General features: G+C 36.0%; 1 protein-coding gene across 4 annotated transcripts in view; it reads left to right on the top strand.

Moving 5' to 3' along the window:
- Positions 1-5852: 5852 nt before the first annotated feature.
- gabrg2 (gamma-aminobutyric acid type A receptor subunit gamma2) overlaps positions 5853-21188 on the top strand; it is a 61076-nt gene continuing 45740 nt past the window's right edge. For 2 of the 4 annotated variants that reach the window (XM_024265373.2, XM_024265363.2), the window contains exons 1-2: positions 5853-6424; positions 16389-16528. In XM_024265373.2, coding sequence (XP_024121141.1) covers positions 6309-6424; positions 16389-16528 — 256 coding nt within the window. In that variant the 5' untranslated portion in view covers positions 5853-6308. The remainder of the gene's footprint in view (positions 6425-16388; positions 16529-21188) is intronic. The other 2 variants (XM_024265382.2, XM_024265392.2) reach the window with 2 other exon arrangements.

Genomic DNA, 21188 nt, shown 5'->3' with positions numbered 1-21188 from the left:
TTTTTTTCTTGTCCAAAACTTTGGAAAGTGGATGGATGTGACTCTACATTTGTCTTTCAAATAGATCTCAAAGTGGATTTGTCCCCTGCAGAGTTAGTATTACTTGAATAGTGTGGTAAAAAGACGTGCTCACATTTTAATAATTATTAAATATAGTGTGTGTTTTTGTGAGGAAGTTTCTACTTTTGTGCTTGTAATTTTCTATCACTTTTGACTGAACGCCAGCCTTCTCATATCCAATAGCGCTGAAAGGAGATTGTTCTGCTCGCACAGCGTGATGCTAACCGAGTGGGGCTGTGATGCCATATGTGTGGGTTGTAAAACTGGAATGATAATGGAACCTGGAATGATGGTGGAACTGGACATCTGTGTGTTCAGTGTTGCCATTACAAAAGATCATGCCTCCCCCACTTCTTATCTAAAGATGACACGACATATTATCACAGCCAGACTCACACATATCACTACGCCTGAAGAGAAACTAGGTGCCAAAGATGAAGTCATCGTTGGCTTTACTTTAGTGATATGCCGCTTTCGCACAAACGTGTTCACTCTGTAATTACATAAGTTAGACCCACAAATGCTTGGAAAGCAACTATTCACATGGAGCAAAAAAAAAAACGTGACTTTATTCTATAATTGGCAATATTAAGTCATATTCTGGGTGTAATGTGGTTCAGATATGTACATTTTAACTGGCCTTTTTTTGTAACACTGGGTGTTTTGAATTATACTGAAAAGTATCAAATAATCATGTACTCCACATAAAGGTTTAAGAGGAAAGGTTTGGAAGTTGGGTCAGTGCACAAGAGCCCAGGTGCACGTCTGACACTGGCATGTGCCAGTGTGGCACACATTTCTGCTGTGACTGCTGAATCGTGTAAATCTAAGATGACATCTCTCACTGTGTGACAGACAATATGGAAAAGAGAGATGGAGACGTTAAGTGATTACTATGTAACATCAGAAAGCAATCCAGAGTACTGACATTCATATAGCCTTACCTTTTGTAAGTAATAAAGACAAAAAAGAGACATTTTAGTGACCTTGTTCCTTTAATAATCTTATTTTTACACAGGAATAAAAGGGGAAAATTCCCCCCTTCCATGTTAGATTTTTCCTTGTAAAAAGTTTGTAGTTGTTAAGAAGCATTACAATATTGCACTTGAATATGTATTTATGGAGTTTTTTTTTTTTTTTTTTTTAACCCTTCCGCTCTCTTTGGGGTCCAGTTGACTCCAACCACATATTGATATGTGATTTCTTCCATGACAAAGGTGGACAGGATTTTATGTCTGTCATAGACATTAGTGAAACTCAAAAATCAAAGATAAAAAAAGTTCAGCGCACTGTCTTTGGGGGTCCAGATGACCCCACTTTTAATGTAAACAAACTAAGGAGAGCGGAAGGGTTACGAGAGATGACACACACTGATGTGAAATCAGTTTTGTTTTGTAGGTAAAGATTACACCATTGACAAATAATAATGATCTTTAAATGTTGCCACAAATGTTAGAAATATGCATTTTCTAAAAAAGCAGTGAAGTGAAACTCCATGAGTTATAATGCAAAGAGCGGAAAAATACTTGACACAGATGATTTCTGTATCAGCACGAGTTGGAAATTCCAAGGTCACGTGGGGAAACACCTTTATAGTGGGTTGAGAATGACCAAGCTAAGATCCTGTGGGACTTCCAGATACAAATAGACACTAAGATAACATATAGCAGGCCTATATAATAGCATTGGGCAAGAAGGAGAAGGTTGCAATGTTGGATACTACAAAACCAAGTAAAATATCAGGAAGAAAAGAGCATGAGAAGATTAAGAAATACTTAGGGCTGACACAAAAACAGGAAAAATGCAAAAGGTGAAAGCAACATTGGTCCCTGTGGTAATTGGAACAGTCGTGGTTGTGACCCCCAAAAGTGGGAGAATAACTCCAGTAATATCCAGGGAAAACATGGGAAATGTCTGCCCACAAAGTGCAGTCCAAAGAAAATGAAAGATTAACTCCCATGCTTTTGGTAAAGGACACAAACTTATCGATACAAAACCAATAAATAGATTAGACATTTATAGTTGCACTGCATGTAATAGAAATAAAGTATAAAGACACAACTTTTCTTATGTTGGTGGTTTGTAAAGATGTCGAGTAGAGCTGTCCATGGTGCTAAATTTAATGTGGGCTGGAATTTCCAGGGGTCAAGATGGGAATCACAACAAGATTAGTTTAGAAGGATCATGCTAAGGTCCTTCGGGACTTTCCAGATACAAACAGAGAAAAACAGGCCAACATAATGGTAAATGAGAAGGAGAAGGTCACGGTGATAGATGCTGCAATTCCAAGTAAAACATCAGGGAGAAAGAACCTGACAAGATTAAAAAAAAATACCAAGAACTAAGAGAGGAGCTGGAAGAATGAGGAAGCTGAAGTCAACAGTGTTACTCACAATAATTGGAACACCCAGGGTCATGACCCCAAAACTGTGGACAAAGCTCTAGCAGATTTAAGGAAAGACATATGAAATCTCTTTCAAAATGAGTGGAGCCCGACCAGCTGCTGGACTCATTCTGTTGAAAAATGTGATTTTTTAAAATGTTTTTAACATGTTCTTGGGGCAGTTTTCTGATGATGAAGGACATTTATGATGAAAAAAAGTAAAAAATTCTATTTTAAAGTATTTATTTATTCAAATTGTTGTGAAGCAGGAGCAGATGAAAAAATTCCATTAATATAGAGCGTATTAGTGACGTAGAAAGTATGCTGAGTAGGCCACAAGCTCCACTTAAGAGCTCTCAGCAACGGGGAGGGTAAGGGGGGTGCAGAATTGCTCCACTCTAATGGTACCGCCCACAAGGCACAATTTCTAATGAACTACTGCCACTCAGCTGAAACGGTGTCCTAGAAAACTACACAGCTTTTTTATGTTGACTTTAAAAAGACATAATTCTAAATAAAGACCACTGGGAACACTTATGAAAGATGATCAGAGTGGGTTTTTAAGCTCTCAGATCTCTGGTAAAGGGCCCAAACTTAAACTGAATGGAGCATAACATAAAGCAGGCTTTTATGTCAGCATTTTTGAAAAGTTTAAGTCCCACTCCAATCATCTTTTAATCTATTTTAAAAGTCGTCCGAGTGGCCTTTTAACTGTGATTATACAAATTTCATCCAAAATTTAAAGAAAAAAAAAAGTGGTATTTTCTAGTTCGAGTTAATCAGAAATTCACCTATGAGTTGTGGGTGGGACTGTTTGTAAGAAGTAAGCCTGTCCCCATTTATTTCCCACTGTCCCTTTGCTTATACTGTCTCCACCGAGCTTACAGCCCCTCACAACCCAAACTAACATTACCGGTGCAACAAAAATGGCGAGCAATATTGGAGCTATCCAACCATACAGTTTAGGAAAACAAAGATCTACATTCATCTTGTTGTCTACTTCATACCTACAAGCTTTTATCAATGGCATGTCTGCTTCTAAATCCCAATGACTTGAATAAAGAAATATTCAGAAGTTCAATTTTAAGCTTAATTGTTTTTATCTGTGCCTTTCATCATCAGAAAATACCAAAAGAACATGTTAAAAACATTAAAAAATACTATTTTTAATGGAGAACTCCTATAAGCTCTGAGATTTTTAGTAGAAGACCCAAACTTACAGATAATGCAGAATAATATGAAGTAGGTAGGGGTGTATTGATGAATTGGTGAATCAAGTAATTGATTAATCAATTTCTATTCCTATCATCCAACCAGATCCAACAATTACAGCTCACATGAACATAAGTATGCATACAAACCAATTTTTGTAAGGCATTTCATTCTGTCATTTAGTGCAAATGTGAGCTGACACCTGTTGTTACGGCTGTGGCCGTGTTGGGTTTTGTATTTTCTTTTTGATTCTGTGTATTTTTGTCAGAGTGGGACTTCTTTGTGTTTTGTAGATCTTTGTGTCTTTTTTTTTATTTCTTTCAGGTGTGGTGCTGGAGGGTGTGGCTTTCCATTGGCCCAAAGCAGGTGGAGCCACCTACAAAACCACCATTTGGACCTTCACTGAAGCTGTAGGGGTGAGCTGCCATTTTTTTTTTCAGTAAATCTTTTCTCCTGTTTATGTTAGTCCAGGGAGGTTAGTGTTTGTCATTGTTTTACCTTTTTTATTTTGCAGGTAAGCTCCTTGGGTTGAGTTGGTTGGGGTTGTTTGATATTTTGGCCTTGGTTCACCCTTCACATTTAGTTATTGTTTGGTTGCTTTGTCTTGTAAATAAATGTTGTTCTATTTTTATGGATCTTTTTTCTTTGAATTTTTGTTACAAATTTCCTTAGTTCACCTTTTATGCTATGTCCTAGACCAAATGGGATGTAACCCCTGTGCTTATGTTCTGAGGTGGATGATGCAATGTAAGAAGGAGAGTGCCAAACCTTCCTTGTAGCAGAAGCAGTAGCCAGGGCCCCTGACACCCTCGCAGTACAGCAAGAAATTCACCTGCTGGACAATTACGTCATTCACCCAAACCGCCACAGGGACCCCATTGCCAGAGAGCAGGGGGCACGGGACCACGGAGAGTGCCAAGTTTAGCCCACCCCGAAGAATAGTCCTCCCACCATGCCTGGGGAACCTGCTGCTTTTTCAAATGTAACCCTTGTGCTATCCTAGGTATGTTTAGATTAAAATTTGGGTCATCCGGACCCCACAAGAAAGCAGGATGAACTTTTTTTTTTTTTCCCCAAAGATTTATTGTCTTCACTGGTGTCTGTGGCAGACATGAAACCCTTTCCACCTTTGTCATTTGGGCAATCACACATCAATGTGTCAAAGTCAAGGCCCGGTAATTATATCCGGCCCATCAGATCATTTTATTTTATTGTTATTAATGGCCCAATGTTATCTTGCACTCATTTCTAACATGTATAATTTGGACAACATATATTCCTATAGAGGGTAAAATATTGAAAATTATTTAAATTAATTTAATCTGGAATAATATTCCTGTCTTTTTAATATTCAGAATTATATTAAAAGTTATGGTTTTAAAGTTTTTTTTTTTTAATGGCCTTCTGCTAGCTTTTCGACTATTTTGGCATTTACTAAGATTTTTTTTGGCTATCTTGGAGTATTTCAGCTAATGGTAGCTGTTTTGACTGATTTAGGCTTTTCTTTTTACGGTTTTTTAGACTGTTTTGGAGTTGGGTTCATATTTACACACCAGCTGTTTTGGCTAATTTAGCTCTTTTTTTTCTCCCCAGTTTTTTATAAAATTCTGAAATTTAACTATTTTTTTCAGCTACATGTTAGCTGTTTCGGCTAACCTAAAGTTTTTTTTTTTTTTTTTTTTTTCAGGGCAATTTGGCGTTTAGCTAATATTTTAGCAGGATATTAGCTTCAGTGATTTCAGCTTCAGCATTTTCAGCTACTAGCTTAACTGATTTCAGCCGTCAGCTTCAGCGTTTTTAGCTATCAATTTCAGCATCTTCAGAGGCCAAATAAAGCTTACAGCATTCACACTAGCACTATCACAGGGAATGCTATATATCTAGTTCATAATTATGTTAAAAAGTTATGCTTTAATGTTTAAAAAAAACATTTTTTTTTGAGTGTTCAATAAATGTTTATCCACGACCTAAGGTGTGTTTTGGATTTTGGCCCCTTGTGTGATTAAGTTTGACATCCCCTGATGTGAGGTGTCAACAGGACCCCATAAGAGAGCACTAGGGTTTAACTGAGGAGCTGTCCAATGTTCTGATTGGTGGCTCGTAGAAGTTAATGGAAGAGCTGTCCATGGTGCTGAAATCACAAGAGCGCCTATTTGTGCCAATTTGTGTGTATATATATATATTATTGTGTATGTTTCAGTGTGTGTATTCATCTTCCGCCTGGTGAGACCGCGCATGTGTTGATCCGTGCTGCAGCAACGTGCCTCAGTTCCTCTCTGACCCCGGTGTTAATCTGCATTCCGGCTGAGGCTCCAATGCTTTTCTCGGCGGCTCGTTATTGTTTTAGCTCATTACTCGGTTCTCTTCTGTTCCTGTCAGATTTTCGAGGCCCCCGCTGAGCGGCCGCATCTTGCAGCAGAAGCGGCGACGAGGAGCTTTCGGTTCGCATCGATCCGGTTTAGCCGGCTTTCACTCCAACGCACGTCCGTCCGTCCGTCGTCTCCGGATCCAGATTCGCAAGCTTTCACCCCCCACCACCACCACCCTCTCCCTCCCCACCCCCCCAAGCTAACGCGCGTAATGAATCGCGAGGAGGAAACCCAGTGAATAGACGGACTCGTCCATCTGCGGGGAAAAAAGGAAAAAAACGAAGATGGTGATTACGGCTTCGCCAAAATCAGCTTTCAGATGCTCGGCACCAATGGCGAAGCGTCCCCTCCCCTCGAAGCTTTTAGTCTGGGTTTTTATTGTCATCAATCTGTCAACAAGGTAAGATATTAATGAGTGTTTCCCCCTGAAAACGTGATTTTTACGTCGGGTCCTTGTGGCAGCTGCTGTCGGCATTTAAACGCACCAAAAAGCCTTTAGCCGTGCTATTTTTGTTGTGTGTCGTTCTGGGTTATTTCCACCCGAATTTTCTATTTTTCTGTGTTGTATTTTCTTCACACCGGTTGTGTTGGTTCAACATTTCCTGCGTCCTTTATGTGTAAACAGCTCCAACACCTACAGACATTTTTAGCTGAAAGCAGGAAATAAACCTGTGCCGGGAGTATCTGGTCTATTTCCTCCCTCAATCTGTCCCGTGCTAGAAATAGCTTAGTTGTCACGCTAAGTTAGGTGAAGCTAACGTCGTCTGTGCTAAGCTGTCTTTAAGGATCAAGTCTGACCCAAGTGTTCAAGCCTCAGGGGACAAAAAAATGACAAAAATTAAGCTAGGTGGCGGAGTGTTATTTAAATAAAATAGGGCTTGTTTTATGGCATTTTAGTTCACCTATTTAAAATAAAAGAAGCAGAAAGCACTTCAAAATGGCAGACAGTCACACAGAGAGCACAAACGTAAGGGGGAGGACATCACATACTGGAGTGGTCTTTGACGCGCGCACGCGTCGTGTTTCAGGCGTGTTTGTGCTTCGGTCTGTGAACCGCCGCGGCTTCTTCTGCGAGCCGCGTGCTCGCGCGGAGGGACAGCTGAGAGGAAGCGGATGCCCGTTTTCCGTCTCGTGCTGCTGGAGGAAAAAAAAAAAAAAAATGGAGGCGCATCCATCAGCTGACATTCACTCACCGTCATGCTGATCCACCTCAGGGCTCCAGCTCCGCTCTGTCAGATCTGGGGAGGTCTAATTGTTGGCACAAGCAGAGCTCAGCTTGAAGAAACACTTTCCACTTATGTAGAGCCTACAACTTATGCACAAATGCTGACATCAAAACAAACTGTTTTTGTTTGTGATGATCTGGTAAGACAAAATAGTCACTTTTTTGTGCCCAGCAACAACCTTCTGATGACTCAGCATTTAGAAGACAAGAGTCAATGATGATAAATGGATTAAAGCTCTTACATAAGACTTTCTCAGCTTGCTTTTATTACCACTTATTGACATAGAAAATCCTTTGAATCCAGACTGCACCAAGCTGCATTTAGTGTAGAAGCAATATATAAAAATCAATATATATTTTATGCTTAATTGAAGGCTATCAAAAAAATTGTAGTTTGAAGTTTTAGCAAAACATTGTAGATTTGTGTCTACAGTTGAATAGTAAGACATCCTCGTGGAAGGAAAGAATGTGTTTATTTTTTTAATATGTTTGTATAATTGAATCAAAACAGTAGTGCTGCCACAAGCGATTATTTTAATAGTCGAATAATCACTGATTATTTTTTTCCGATTAGTTGACTAATCAGGTCCTGTGCAAACTGGATGTAAAGCACGGATCTTAACTACTGCTAGCTTTAAACTAACTAAAATCCAGATATATAGCATTACCTGCAATAATGCTAGTGTGAATGGTGTAAGATGAATTTGGCCGCTGAAGATGCTAAAATTGATAGCCAGCTAAAATATTAGTTAAATGCCAAATTAGCCTAAAAAACTGAAAAAGCCTAAGTTTGCCAAAACAGCTAGCATTCAGCTTAATTGTTAGCTAAACTCAAAAATAGCTTAAAAACTGAAAAAAATCCTAAATTAGTTATCGAATATTTTAATAGTCAATTAGTCGTTGATTAGTCGACTAATCATGGCAGTCTTGCAAAACAGTTAGATAATAGGATATTGTAAAACAAAAAAACATGGAGGAATTAAATGATCGTTTGTGGCTTTCACTTATAATTAGCAAAACTTGACATTTTGTTTTGAAACTACAAAAAGTTGGTAATAAACTTGTTGTGTGTCTTATACATAAACTTTAATTACTAGAATTGCACTTGGTGACAGTTTCCCAAGATATATTCACTTCCTGGGTGAAATGTTTCCTTTGTACCCATGATACCTCACTGAACTCAATATTTTAAGCTCTGATTCTAAACTTAATATTAAATAATGGCGGATCTCCATTAAAGATGACAAAAAGTTACCTCTCTGGAATTGTAAAGAATAAACCCCAATTCGATATTAGGAGAGCTCATAATTATTGGATAGAATTATTTTAAAGGACACACTATAATTAGAAAATATTTTTTTTAAATTCTGTTTTAAAGATGTTAGTGTAAACAAGGTGTAATTTATTTTCTGAGACCTCATAGTTATGAGTTATTTGCAAGTGGGTCTCAATTCTGCTAAAGTCACTTTTAACAATGTTTTTATTGACATTGCCCAAGGTCATTTTGAGATTGGTACCAAAAAAACTTTGGAAATACACAGCCCAAATAATATTGGAGCTTCCTGTTTCTGAACCTCCAAATGAGACATTGAACAGAGATTAATTTTATTTTTAGATGCTCTTTAAAGTCAGGGCTCAAGTCTAAAGTATGTTTTTTCTCATACATAATGGTTACTGACATGACTAGAGGGGACACAAAAACAGGGAGTTTTCTTTCTTCTTTTTTTTTTTTTGTCCTGGATTCATACAAACAAAACAACAGCAAAAACTCAGAAAAAGAAACTTTATTTTGGTTAAATCTGACAATGATTTCCTAGATGTAAAAACAAAGGCAAATAAAAGCAGATTCACAAGTTCACAAGTCAAGTCTGAAGTCCCGTGTTGTGAAATGTAAAAAATTACATCTAGTCAGTTCCTCATTATTGTTGAATAGGACGTTCATAGCTTTTCCCATTCTTTCAACGTCACAAGATACTATACTGTATCTGAAATTGCATCTTTGTCATCTGAAAGGGAAGGAGGACTACTGCACACCAAATTTTTCTAAAATGCAGTTGCAAAAATCGTGATAGATCCCAATCTATATTTCTGATTAAAAAAATGACAAGACTTAAAAAAAACAAAAGTTGTTTCATTCTAACTTCCTGGTTTTCCAAAACTACTGCTAAGAAGGAATTATTGCCAAACCAGTATTAGACAAGTCTCACTCCAACTACATTTTTTTTCTATTGTAAAATCATTCCCAGTGGTCTTTTAAATAAGATTATGCCGTTTTTAGCCAAAATAAAAGAAGCCTGTCATTTTTAAGAAACATTTTCTGCAACTCATTAAAAATACGGTTCTGGGGTTGTGGGTGGGACTCTTGGAACGGAAGCTAGCTCTGCTCATAACCCATCAAGCCTTTGTTTACACTTTGTCGCGCTAATTTACAGCTTCTCACAACCCCAAGCTAACATTAGCGTAGCAAAACAACGACATACAATATCGAAGCTATCCAGCCGTACAGTTTTGAGCAAGATTCCAGCTCAGACAAGGAAAAATTAAGACACTAATAGATCTATTTTTCTGCAAGTGAACGGTTCAGAGTTGGAGTGGAAAAGGTAGACTTTGGCACGCCCCTTTTAGTAGCTGCTTGATCAGTCTGAGCATTTTTATCAGATTTATAAGATTTCTTATCCCTTGTGCAATCCCAGGCATGTTTACATTAAAAGTTGGGTCATTTGGACCCAACAAGACAATGCGCTGAACTTTTTTTTTTCCTCCCTGATATCCGTGGCACACATAAAATCCTGTCCCCCCCTTGTCCACCTTTGTCATGGGAGGGATCGCACACCAATATAAGGGTCAGGTCATCTGGACCCCATAAAATAGCACAATGGTTAAAATAATCAGAAAGGAACGCGGTCTTAAATGTCAGCTACTCTTTTCAGACATACCGTATTTTCTGGACTATAAGCCGCACCTGTATATAAGCCGCATCTGCTCAATTTAAGAAAAAGAAGAAAAAAAACGAAATACAAGCCGCACCGGACTATAAGCCGCAGATATCCATGTTGAAAAATTTGATATTTACTGCATGTAGAGAACAATTTTGTATTTTGAATGTACATGTATCTACCTGCTGTCTCCAGCGTCTCAGCATAGATTCATTGATGCTAAGCTTGTGTAGAGCAGTGCGGTTTCCTTCCTAGATAGCAAGCTCCATGGTCTTCTACTTAAAATGTTTACCACACAAACTTCTTTGTGGGATTTCCATGATGAAGAAGCGAGGATTTGAAAATAATTACCAGTTAGTAATGTGTCATGAGTGTTCTATCTGCTAAAGAAAAAGTAAAGTTGGCTATTCTGATTTACATAGATTTTTTTGTCTCTAGTTTTTGATTCTATTTCGGGTTAGAGCTCCTCTAACAGTGGAGGAAAAATCCACACAATAGCCGCACCTTTGTATAAGCCGCATGGTTCAAAACCTAGGAAAAAAGTAGCGGCTTATAGTCCAGAAAATACGGTATATGTTAGGGGTCAGGGTTCTGTGAGATTCACATTTGTGTTTGCTGAGTTGAAAATTCAAAGAAAATTTTCACTTAAATCAAAGTTTCAGGTCATCCATTACTATTAAATTGCAAAAATTATATAGTTATCCATTGAGGTTATTATTTCCACTGAAGGTGAACAGATTGTAGCAAGATAAACTACACTCTTATATTTCCTCTCCATTTTTCCCATTTTTTTCCTCTAGAAAGCCTGTTTTCATTTGAATTTTTATGAACTTTCCAACATTCTTTTTTTGCATAAATTATCTGCATTTATTTCATGTTTTCTTCCCAACTTTGGAAAACACAACAATGAATAAATAATACACAATCCTCTTGAGGGTTTGTCGACGCCATTTGTAAGTCAGTTGCATTAATTAGTGGGAAAAAAAACAAAACAAAAACAACAACGCTAAATGAGTCTTAAACCTGAGGCGCAGTACTGACACAATTATAGATTAGCCTCTAGTCACATTTGACTCATAGTTGAAAGAAACAAATACGCGTTGTTGATCTGCTTTTATTGTGAAGTCAACCAGGAAGCCACTTAAATGGAGCAGAGTGGACAAATCCCATTAAAGGGTCATTTATATCTTTTTAATTTGTTATGTAAAATTAAAATAATTATTTATTGCCACCATTATTTGTTTAAAGTTGTATGGTAGCTAAATGAGAAAATATTGCAATTTTTATTGAATGGCTCAGTTGTTTGAAATAGCCAAAGATTATAGCTAAAAAGTCTGTTTCTACAAACGGAAAGTCAATGGATGTAATAATGCTCACTACATACACAATCATGGACTAGTATGAATAGATATGAACACATGCATCCAGCACACATATGCACTGGCTTGCTGGAGGCCTCCCTGTGGACCTTCAAGTACTGAATTAGTAAGCAAACCCTTCTTTTTGCCTGTAGTGGAGACACATGGTCCCTCCTTTGATGTGTTAGCTTTGGGGACATTTCCATATGCGGAAACACTGAGAAGTCCTTAAATTGTGTTGACCTAAAAAAATATGAATCATTTATTGAATAAAAAAATTGAAGTTAATAATGGTCGCTCTGCCTTTTTCTGTATTTTGACTGGAATGGAGCATTAAAGGTTGTTGGAGATGGAGGTATTGAAAGGGCTTAATGCGCTGGGCGCTGTCTAAGAAAAAGAACTGCTGTTCAAGACGTCTCTGTCACACCCATCCTGATGACATGAAAAACCCATCAAGGTCCGTGTCTTTTTTTTTTTTTGTTTTTTTGCTTCATGGTTGGGTGTTATTCTACTTTGAGCCTCTTTGGCTTCCATTCCAGTGAAGCCGTCCTGAAAGCCCTGAGCTATTTCAAGGCTACTACTTTATGCTGCTGGTTTAGTCCTTGATCTGATGCAGTGTCTGCCATGGCCTAAAGATTAAGCAAAACAAGAAACTTCAGATTTCATTTATTAGGTTAGGTCTGTGTACATGTACACACATCACTTACTTTTTGACAGAAAAGGCCATAGTTTCCTTTGATTTTTAAGCTTAGGGCTAATATTGAGAAAACACAAAAAAGTATGATAAATGTCATATTTTATTGAATATACTACACATTCTCACTCCCTACTCGTCATATATGGACGTATGGTCATTGTTTGTGATTCACTTGACGTTTTTGGTGTCCCTAACTTGTGTTGTTTTGACGTGCCGGCTGTTCCCATTAAACAACCCTTGGGACATGGTACCAGACGTGGAACTGGAACTGGTTTAGCTAGGGTACCGGGACAGCGTAAGGGTTAGGGTACAGGTACTAGTGATGGGCAGATCGATCCAAAATATTGAGTGTATCAATCTTAAAGTGGTATTGGATCGACACTGGCCTGTTCTGCCCGATTGTTCTATTTAAAGGTGTAACGTTCACAGGTTGTGCAAAGTCCCAGGAACTCAGCAGAGAGAGAGAAAAAAAAAGATGATGGCGACAAAAACTCACGACTATGTGATGTTTGAGGCTCCAACAGTGTTCGTCTTTTTTATTAATGTTGTCATCAACCTTATAAAGCCCGGTTGGACGGCTAATGTCCCAAATATACATATAAACAACAAGAGCTGCACAACCTGAGGGTTGCAATCAGAAAAAAAAAGAAGGTCTGGTCCCAGCGACAAATTGCACGCTTCAGTCCCGCGCGGCTACGATGACATCATCATCCGTGGACATATAAAAGTCCTAAAAGAGCCAGTCCAACCCCCTGACTATTACAAAGGCTGAAAGGTTTTAAATTATTTATAATTCTGCTAGTTTTTTTTTTTTATATACATTTTGATTTAATTTTGTATTTTATTCACTTGTTTCTTTTGATTTGTTGACAGTTTTGCATTCACTTCCTCACTTTTTATTGAATTTCAAAAAGTGTTATTTTAATAAGCATTTTCCATTTAATGGAAAATGTTTCTGTTTTTATGTTTATCAAGTGATAAAAAAGGGAAACTTGCAAAAACCATTCACGGTGATTAAAAACAGTTGAGATTTTGAGGTTCATGTCACGTCTAGCGCATTTATGAAAAATATCGATAGTGATTGACACCCAAATGCTCAGTATCACCCAGCCCTAACAGGTACTGGTACTGGTCTTTTCTCCTGATAGTTGGAGACCCCCCATTAGCATATGCATTTTGCCCTTTTTGTGGCCCGGTACCAAGTGGCCCTCGAACCGGCAGCAGCCCGGAGGTTGGGGTCCCCTGATTTAAAGGGAACCGCCAGCTTGTCAAAAAATGACAAGTTGGGGACATCCAAAATGTCAAAAAGTGAACAAAATTTAACGAACCATGCGTCCATATATGACGAGTTGGGAATGAGAATGTGTTAGTATATACTTTTTTCTTGCATGTTTTTTATCTTGGGCAATATTTCTGAGCAAGATGAGCCTTAACCAGCGACCATGGTACAGAGGTAGAGTGGTCAACCTCTGATCGGAACATTGCATGTTCGATTCTCGCTTGTCGAAGTGTCCTTGGGAAAAACGCTGAACCCCTTATTTTCTTTGTTGGTTATAGGTTGGTGCCAGTGTTTGGTAGCAGAGCTGCCATCATTTTATGCATGTGTGAATGGGACTGTGACTGTAGGGTGCTTTGAGCCTTTCAGGAAGGTAGAAAAACAATCTACAAAGTATACAGCACACCTTTTAGCCTGTGCAAATTTAGCCTTGATGCAAATCTGCATCAAACCACTTTGGCTCCAAAATCATCTCAATTTAGCATCTACTTGAGTGCAAAGCAAATGATTTATTTATTTTTTTTATAACTGGAAATTAATTCAGGCCTCAACGGGTTAAAAAATAAACAAAAGCTGTCACTGAAGATAGTTCCCTATTTTTTTAATAATAGAAAAGTTTAACTTCTGCAGGTGTAAAATGACACATTGCAAATCTCAATTTTAAAATAATTAAAAATCAAAACTAGGAGATTAACTTTATAACATCATCTAACAAAACAGACCCAATTCCAAATACTGGTTGCATAAAACAAAACAAAACTATCTTTAAAATGTCTTGTAGAAAAAGCCAAAGAAGCAGATCAAAAGTCACCTGTGCTCATAAATCTGCCTCAGTTTTTTTCTCTTTATTTTCTTCTGTCATGCAATAAAAATACATCATTCTGGAGCTCCACTGCCCATGGGCAATGCAAACCTTAACCTTTTATTGCAGGCAGCATTTTATTGTGTGAGGTGCTTTTGACATAGTCGTACCCTGTGGCAACATATCGCCAGCTAAACCTTTCCCATTCCCACAGCATCACTTGCTACCAATCTATCAAAGCCGGTAGAATCTGTGAGTTTATGCAAGATGGGCTTGAGTGTCAAAGATAAAATGTAGCTCAAGTATTAGTGAATATGAGGGAAAACAAAAAACATGGACATTTTCTTAATAGGGTTTAGGGAGTTCCTTTTTACACACTTTGGTTACATTTGAAAACTACATATTCAGTTACTAAGTTAGTTTTTTTTATATATGTAAGTGGATTAACAACAATATTTGTGGTTGCCGATCTGATTAATAGTCAATATTGGTTCATTTTGAACGATCCGATTTGATCTTGTCCCCGGGCCTTGACTTTGGCACATGTGCCTTATAGTAAAATAAATCTACCGTGTCTCAATCCTAATGGTATATTCCAAGATCGATTAGGTATAGATTTACCTCATTTTGAAATGATTTTTTTATTTTTTTATGTCATTCATTTAGATATTTTAATGAGTTTTGACTTTTGAATTTGAATGAGTTTTGTATGTCCGAGAACCCGAAGCTGTGAATTAAACGGATCATGTAAGTAACCTTCAGTAAAAAAGAAACATTTAAATGTTACACCTGGATCACAAAAGAAGCTTGAAAGAAAAACAAAATAACAGGACTAAAACATACAAAGAAAAAGATCAAAGATGCAAATACTAGAGGAGGTTTAATAACTAAACTGAATTAAATAGTTGAAAACAAGTTTCATAAATGACTTTGATACAAAATTTAAGGAAGTATTCTAAAAAACAAGGATTAAACTTAGTTGAACCAGCAAAGTTACCTGGACTTCAAACTGAACTCAAGTCACAATTATTTTTAATTAAATATCAGTAAATTATTTCATATTATCTAAGTTTAAAAGGTTACGGATCTCCGTGCACAAAAATGTTCTTCTATAATTTTTAAAATACCTACTTTTTTGTTTGTTACTTTGTATTAGACAAATATAATTACTTACTCAGGGTTCATTGAGCTTAAAAAGATTACGAAAACAGAGAAGTATCATCTTAAAACAGAGAATTTTATCTATAATTAATAATTTATTATTATTATTTGCTAATCTATTAGTTGCTTAACTTTTCTTTTATTTATGCCAATCAGAAAAAATCCACTTAATGACTGAACTTTCATTGTAATATGTTGTTCTGCAGGTGGGATCAGATTTTATTTACTAAATAGCTTTAATTTGCTCTTTGAGTATCCTTAAAACTTTATTCCATATATATGAAATATATATATACTTGATTGTTTGTATGGTTTTAATCACATATGATCTTGAATTAATTTTATCTTTAACAACAGAGCTACTCTAAGCATTTTTTTAAAATTGGGAAGATGGCCAAAAAATAAATAAAGAAGGGACCAAAAATTCTACAGTTTTTTAAAAATAAAAGTAAATAAATCTGATGTTTAATTTACAGCTAGGTCAAGTTAGCGTTACTAATGCAATGTTGCTGGCTGTCAAACTAAGTTAGGTATAAAATTCCCTTCACTTGTTGACAAGGAAAGGTGGCCGTGCTTACAGGAGGTCAAAGAAATAATTAGGTCATGTGTCACAAAAATTATGGCGGTGTGTGATGTGTAGACTGAATGTTTATGAGCTTTGTGTAATTTTTGGCTGATGTTTCTTTGGGCCGTTGCCGTTTCCTCAGAGGCATTTCTGAACTCGGCAACTGTAGGGACATAATACAAAAAATCCAACAAGACTAAAGGGAAATGTAAGATTCATTTCAGCAAAAAAAAAAAAATTGACTACAGAGCCCTTCTTGTTTCTTTAAATTGATACAAACGTGTGTACAAATGAAATATTTTTTTTAAAGCGCTAATTGTGTTTGTTCTTTTCCCTGTGTGCAGTTCTCTCCAGAATGATGATGACGACGAGGTGTCGAATAAAACGTGGGTGCTGACTCCCAAAGTGTATGAAAGCGACGTCACACACATCCTAAACAGCCTCCTAGATGGATACGACAACAAACTCAGACCCGACATTGGAGGTGGGCACTCTGCTACTGAACCACAAAAAAACACATTTGTGTTGCAATCAAACATATCCCACAATGAGCAAAACATGGAAATGATGAGGCCACATCTGGACTGGAAACATTTAATGAGTCTGTCAATTAAAATACTCATATAATCACTGCAAGTTATTTTGGAAAAAATACAAACCATTTTTGCTCTTAAAGTATGAATCTATGGTGCAAACTATAATTGTCTATAATTGATCACATACAAATACTGTACATACAATATGAGATCACAAACATAATGCTGGACTATTCCATGTTTAATAAGGAGCCTGGCTATTTCTGGCTTAACACCACTCTTGTTTGTGGAATTGGATTCCTTGTGGCCAAGGGAAGCTGTCCGTCATGGCCTTGTGAGCCTCAAGACGAGTGGCTTTCTTCCTTTACTTTGATAGACAGCTGAGAAGGGCTTCCTCCTCCCTCGTCGGCATTAGCCCATCACATCCATCTGCATCCATCTGCATGGCAGAGGAGGAAGATGCTTGTTACCCTTGAATACTGGATTCGAGGGGTCAAGGAAAACCATCTCAATTCAGGAGCTGTCATATTCCATCATGTAATGATGAGGCTCAACCATATGTTTGCAGTAAATTACTTGCACTCTCCTGCTGGATGTGGACTTCTGAGAGGCTTTCTTTAGTTTTGGAAATGATATCTAGGACAAATTGCCAATCATTAAGTCTATAAAAAATAAATGTGATTGGGACATTTTTAGTGGTAGAATCAGGTTTATATAGTTAGCATTTAGATCTTAAGTTTTAGTAAATACAATTCTAGTCCATATTTTTGTGATATTTTATGTTAATATGATATTATTGTGAAGAGTTTTTTTGCTGTTTGAGACATAGTCATGGAGCCCCTAAAGGGACATTAAAGAGAAAAAACTGAAGTTACAAAAAAAAAAAAAAATCTAAAAATGTAAGGAAAAAAAACTTTCTACTAACTGGTGCACACCAGTTAGTAACCAGAGAAAAAACTTTTTTTACTTCAATTTTAGATTTTTTTCCCCCAATTGCTATGGTGTGCATGAGTTCCTAACCAGATTTTTTTTCCTTCAATTTTCAGAAAAAAAAAGAAAAACAATCTTTATTTTTTAGATTTTTTTTTTAACTTAAATTTGTAGATTTTTTTTCCCACCAGGTACTATATGGTGCACACCAGTTAGGAACGTAATTTTCTTTAGAAAAAAAAAATTTTTTTTTTTTTTTTACTTCAATTTTACTTCCTTTTAGGGGCTCTGTGCATAATAGTAGTGATGTTCATATTTTTTTAACGTAATAATATAGATTAATAATTGTTAAGAATACAATATTTTGATGTATTTTTAAAAATCTTTTGCATAAAAGTATAAATCATGTATTTTGTAATTTCAGAACAGAAAACATTTTTATTTATTTATTTATTTTTTTACGGAAATTATAGCAACGTGCAAACTGGTAGTTTGGACCTTCAAGATTGAATGTAATGCTTACCTTAGAAAAGGGTAGATCAAAGCAAAAGAAAACCTTTGAAATGCAAGCAGCTGAGTCTTGTATCATGAATTGCTCGACCAGTTTAAGATGAAATAGTTTTCCATACGTTGTGTCCAAAGGAGACCCCGTCTATTCAATTTTCTTAACAATACTTTTTTGAAAAGAAAAAAAAAAGGTTAATTCAATTGAAAAGCAGCTTAGATGTTCTCTGTGATCTGGCTTTATACGAAATAGCTGCAGCTGCATTACTGTGCGGTCACCTGCAGCCAGCCTAAAAGTCATCTCAAAAATGTGATCTGTCTCTCCCAAAAGTGGATTTGGTTGTTATAAAGTCGCATATCCTCACATGGGACAGAAGGTAGCAACTAAACAGCTAACCAGCACAGACAGGATGAAATTATTTTCTCCAATAAACCAACTTCTGCAACTTTAGACCAAGAAGTCCCCCATTTTACCAATGCTTTGCTTTAAGGTGTATTGTTATGTTTATTAATTTCATATCTCTGGATTGTGCTGAACATGTAGAACTGAAGCAAATTTGGACCAAAGAGAAAATTGTGTCAAATCCTTTTTAAATAAATAGTTTAAATATTATAAAACTGGTTGATGAGCAGCAATACGTGTTTTAAGCATAGACAAACATCTTAAATATTTATGTCTTAAATGAGTCTTAAATGTTTTAATTAAGTTGCTATTGTCAGAATCTTTGAGGTAATAAACAATATTAAGGACTAATGCTGGATGATATGGAAAAAAAAATCATATATCACAATATTACAGATCGTAATGACATACGACGTAGCATATTAGGATATACCGCATTAAAGTATGTTTTTTAGTTATTCTCTGAACAGTTTGACCAAAATATAACTGGTTACTTTTTTCCAATTTATTTACTGATTGATCACAAATGAGAGATAAACATTTTAGTGCAGCAAAATAAATGCATCAAATGAAAACAGTTGTGACAGAGACGCTCATTTTTTTCAAAATCATAGTTATTTAAACTCATGCATTAGGTAACGTACAGGATGTCACAAAACTTGCACGAGTGAAACATAAAGTTCATAAAGCAGCATTATTTGGAAAAAATCTATTTTAAATCCTATTTATTTTCACATACATACATTTTATAGTAATGTATACTGACCAGACAATACTAATGCAATTGTCTCAGGCTAACTAATGGTATATTTGCTGTATTGATTGTTGAAATTAGGTTAGAAACAAAATAACTTTTATTTTGTGCATGTATCGCCCAGCACAAGAAAACACGAAAAATGTCAGATTATAAACACATCACCAAAGCCACCTGATCATAAAATACGTCTTAAACAATGCGAGACACAAAGAGTCAAGCCTTTTTGCATATCTGTATGTGACTGTTGGCGCGCATGCATGCATGCATTTTATTTTATTTTATTTTTTCATGGTCAAGTGATGCCTGCAGGCTGGGAATTCAATACACATCTGTGTCTTCTTGTCAGTGACATAATAAAAAATGGAAGCAAACCTGATTTTACTTCCTCTGTCTAGTCCTTGAGGCTGACTGAGCCATTCCCTCACTCCCCTCTCAAACATAAGATCCAGTCATCCATAAACATTAGACAGCAAAGTGTAGTGGCTGATCTAGGCGAAGTCAGAGGTTCTGTTATACTGAGAGTGAAGCCAGGCTTATCTTTTTGCTATCTTCTTAAACTACCACTGGTGGTAGACTCCAGAAAAAGCCTCTGTATGGGGTCAAAACAAGATCAGCTTAAAGTAAATAAAAAACAAGATTGAAAATGTGAAAAACATTTGGCATTGTAAATCTAAAAAAAAAAAAAAATTGAAAGCAGTTTTAAACTCAAATACATATTGTAAACTTGAAGGGATAATTGAAAATTTGAAAAAAATATATATTAAAAAAAAGAATTATTAAGAATTTGTAAAAAAAAAAATATTTTAAAAAAATATGTTAAAAACTTAAAAGAAATATCAAAAATTAGAAAAAAATAAGTAAATTTGAAATCTTAATTGAACTGTTACCAATTAAAAAATGTTTATTTGTACTTTCAACTTTGCTTTTTTTGTTTCTCATTCTTTGCTTTCAGTTCTCTGTTTTCAGTTTTAATGCAGTTTTTGACTTTTCGCTGCTGAGCTGATCCTAATTTTGGGGGCGGGGCTTTGAGCTCATTGAGCCAAAAAAAAAAAAAAAAAAAAAAATTAGAAAATTCAAAACAGCAGTTGTTGCTAATTGATAGATTATTTTTTTAAATTGCAATTTTAAATTTATTTTTTTATTCAGGTGTTCAGTATTTATTTCAATTTACAATATATTTTCAAAAGTCAAGTTTTAGCTAAAATGTTCTATTTTTTTCAGTTACAATGTCTGTTTTTTCAAATTTTTTATCTGTTTTTGTCCTTCATTTTAGGCAGATCCTGATTTAATCCCATTCCTATGTCCACTGTGCATTGATTATTCACCAAAATCCAATGTTGTTTATACAAGTTAAAGAAAAAGAAAAAAGGTTGTGACATTTTGATTTAATATTGTCACAATTGATTATAGCTCCTTTAAAGAAAGAAAAGTTTAAAAAACATTCTGTTGTCAAAAGAACAATCAAAATACATTTTTTTGTGCAAATAAAGCAGGAAAAATACAATAACGAATAAAGACTAAATATTTTCTAAGAATTTTAGGAAAAAAAGATCAAATTAATGCAATAACTAAAACGCACTAAGTGTGTCCTGGTGGTTGTTATGGTGTTCAGGTTGCTATGAAGGTTGAAAGGGACAATAAGCATGACTAATTCCCCAATCTAAAAACAAACTCTTTTTTAGTCATTGAATAAATCTTCAAGAATGGGAGAGCAATCTTCCACTGCACTGTAGAAATGGGTGTAACATCAAAGGGTTACAAGTACTGTTTTTTATCGTCCTCCTCAACATCCACAAACACTCCTACAGACAGCACACATCATTCTGGCCAATGCCTCTGAGAAACATAAACATGTGGAAGATGTAGCAGAGGGAGCTTTAGAAAATATAAAGGCATTTAATTAAAATGGCTTATCAAACAATGCTGAAGCAATGAGTTCAAGGCAGTGTCACTCGGCTGCTTTTGGTTAAGCTTTGTATATTAGTTTAGACCTTAATTAGGTCAGACCTTCAGA

The sequence above is a fragment of the Oryzias melastigma genome, linkage group LG14 (genome assembly GCF_002922805.2).
Source record: "Oryzias melastigma strain HK-1 linkage group LG14, ASM292280v2, whole genome shotgun sequence".
Taxonomy (NCBI): domain Eukaryota; kingdom Metazoa; phylum Chordata; class Actinopteri; order Beloniformes; family Adrianichthyidae; genus Oryzias; species Oryzias melastigma.
Note: the sequence above shows the minus strand (reverse complement) of the source record. Positions and strands in the feature narration are given on the sequence as shown.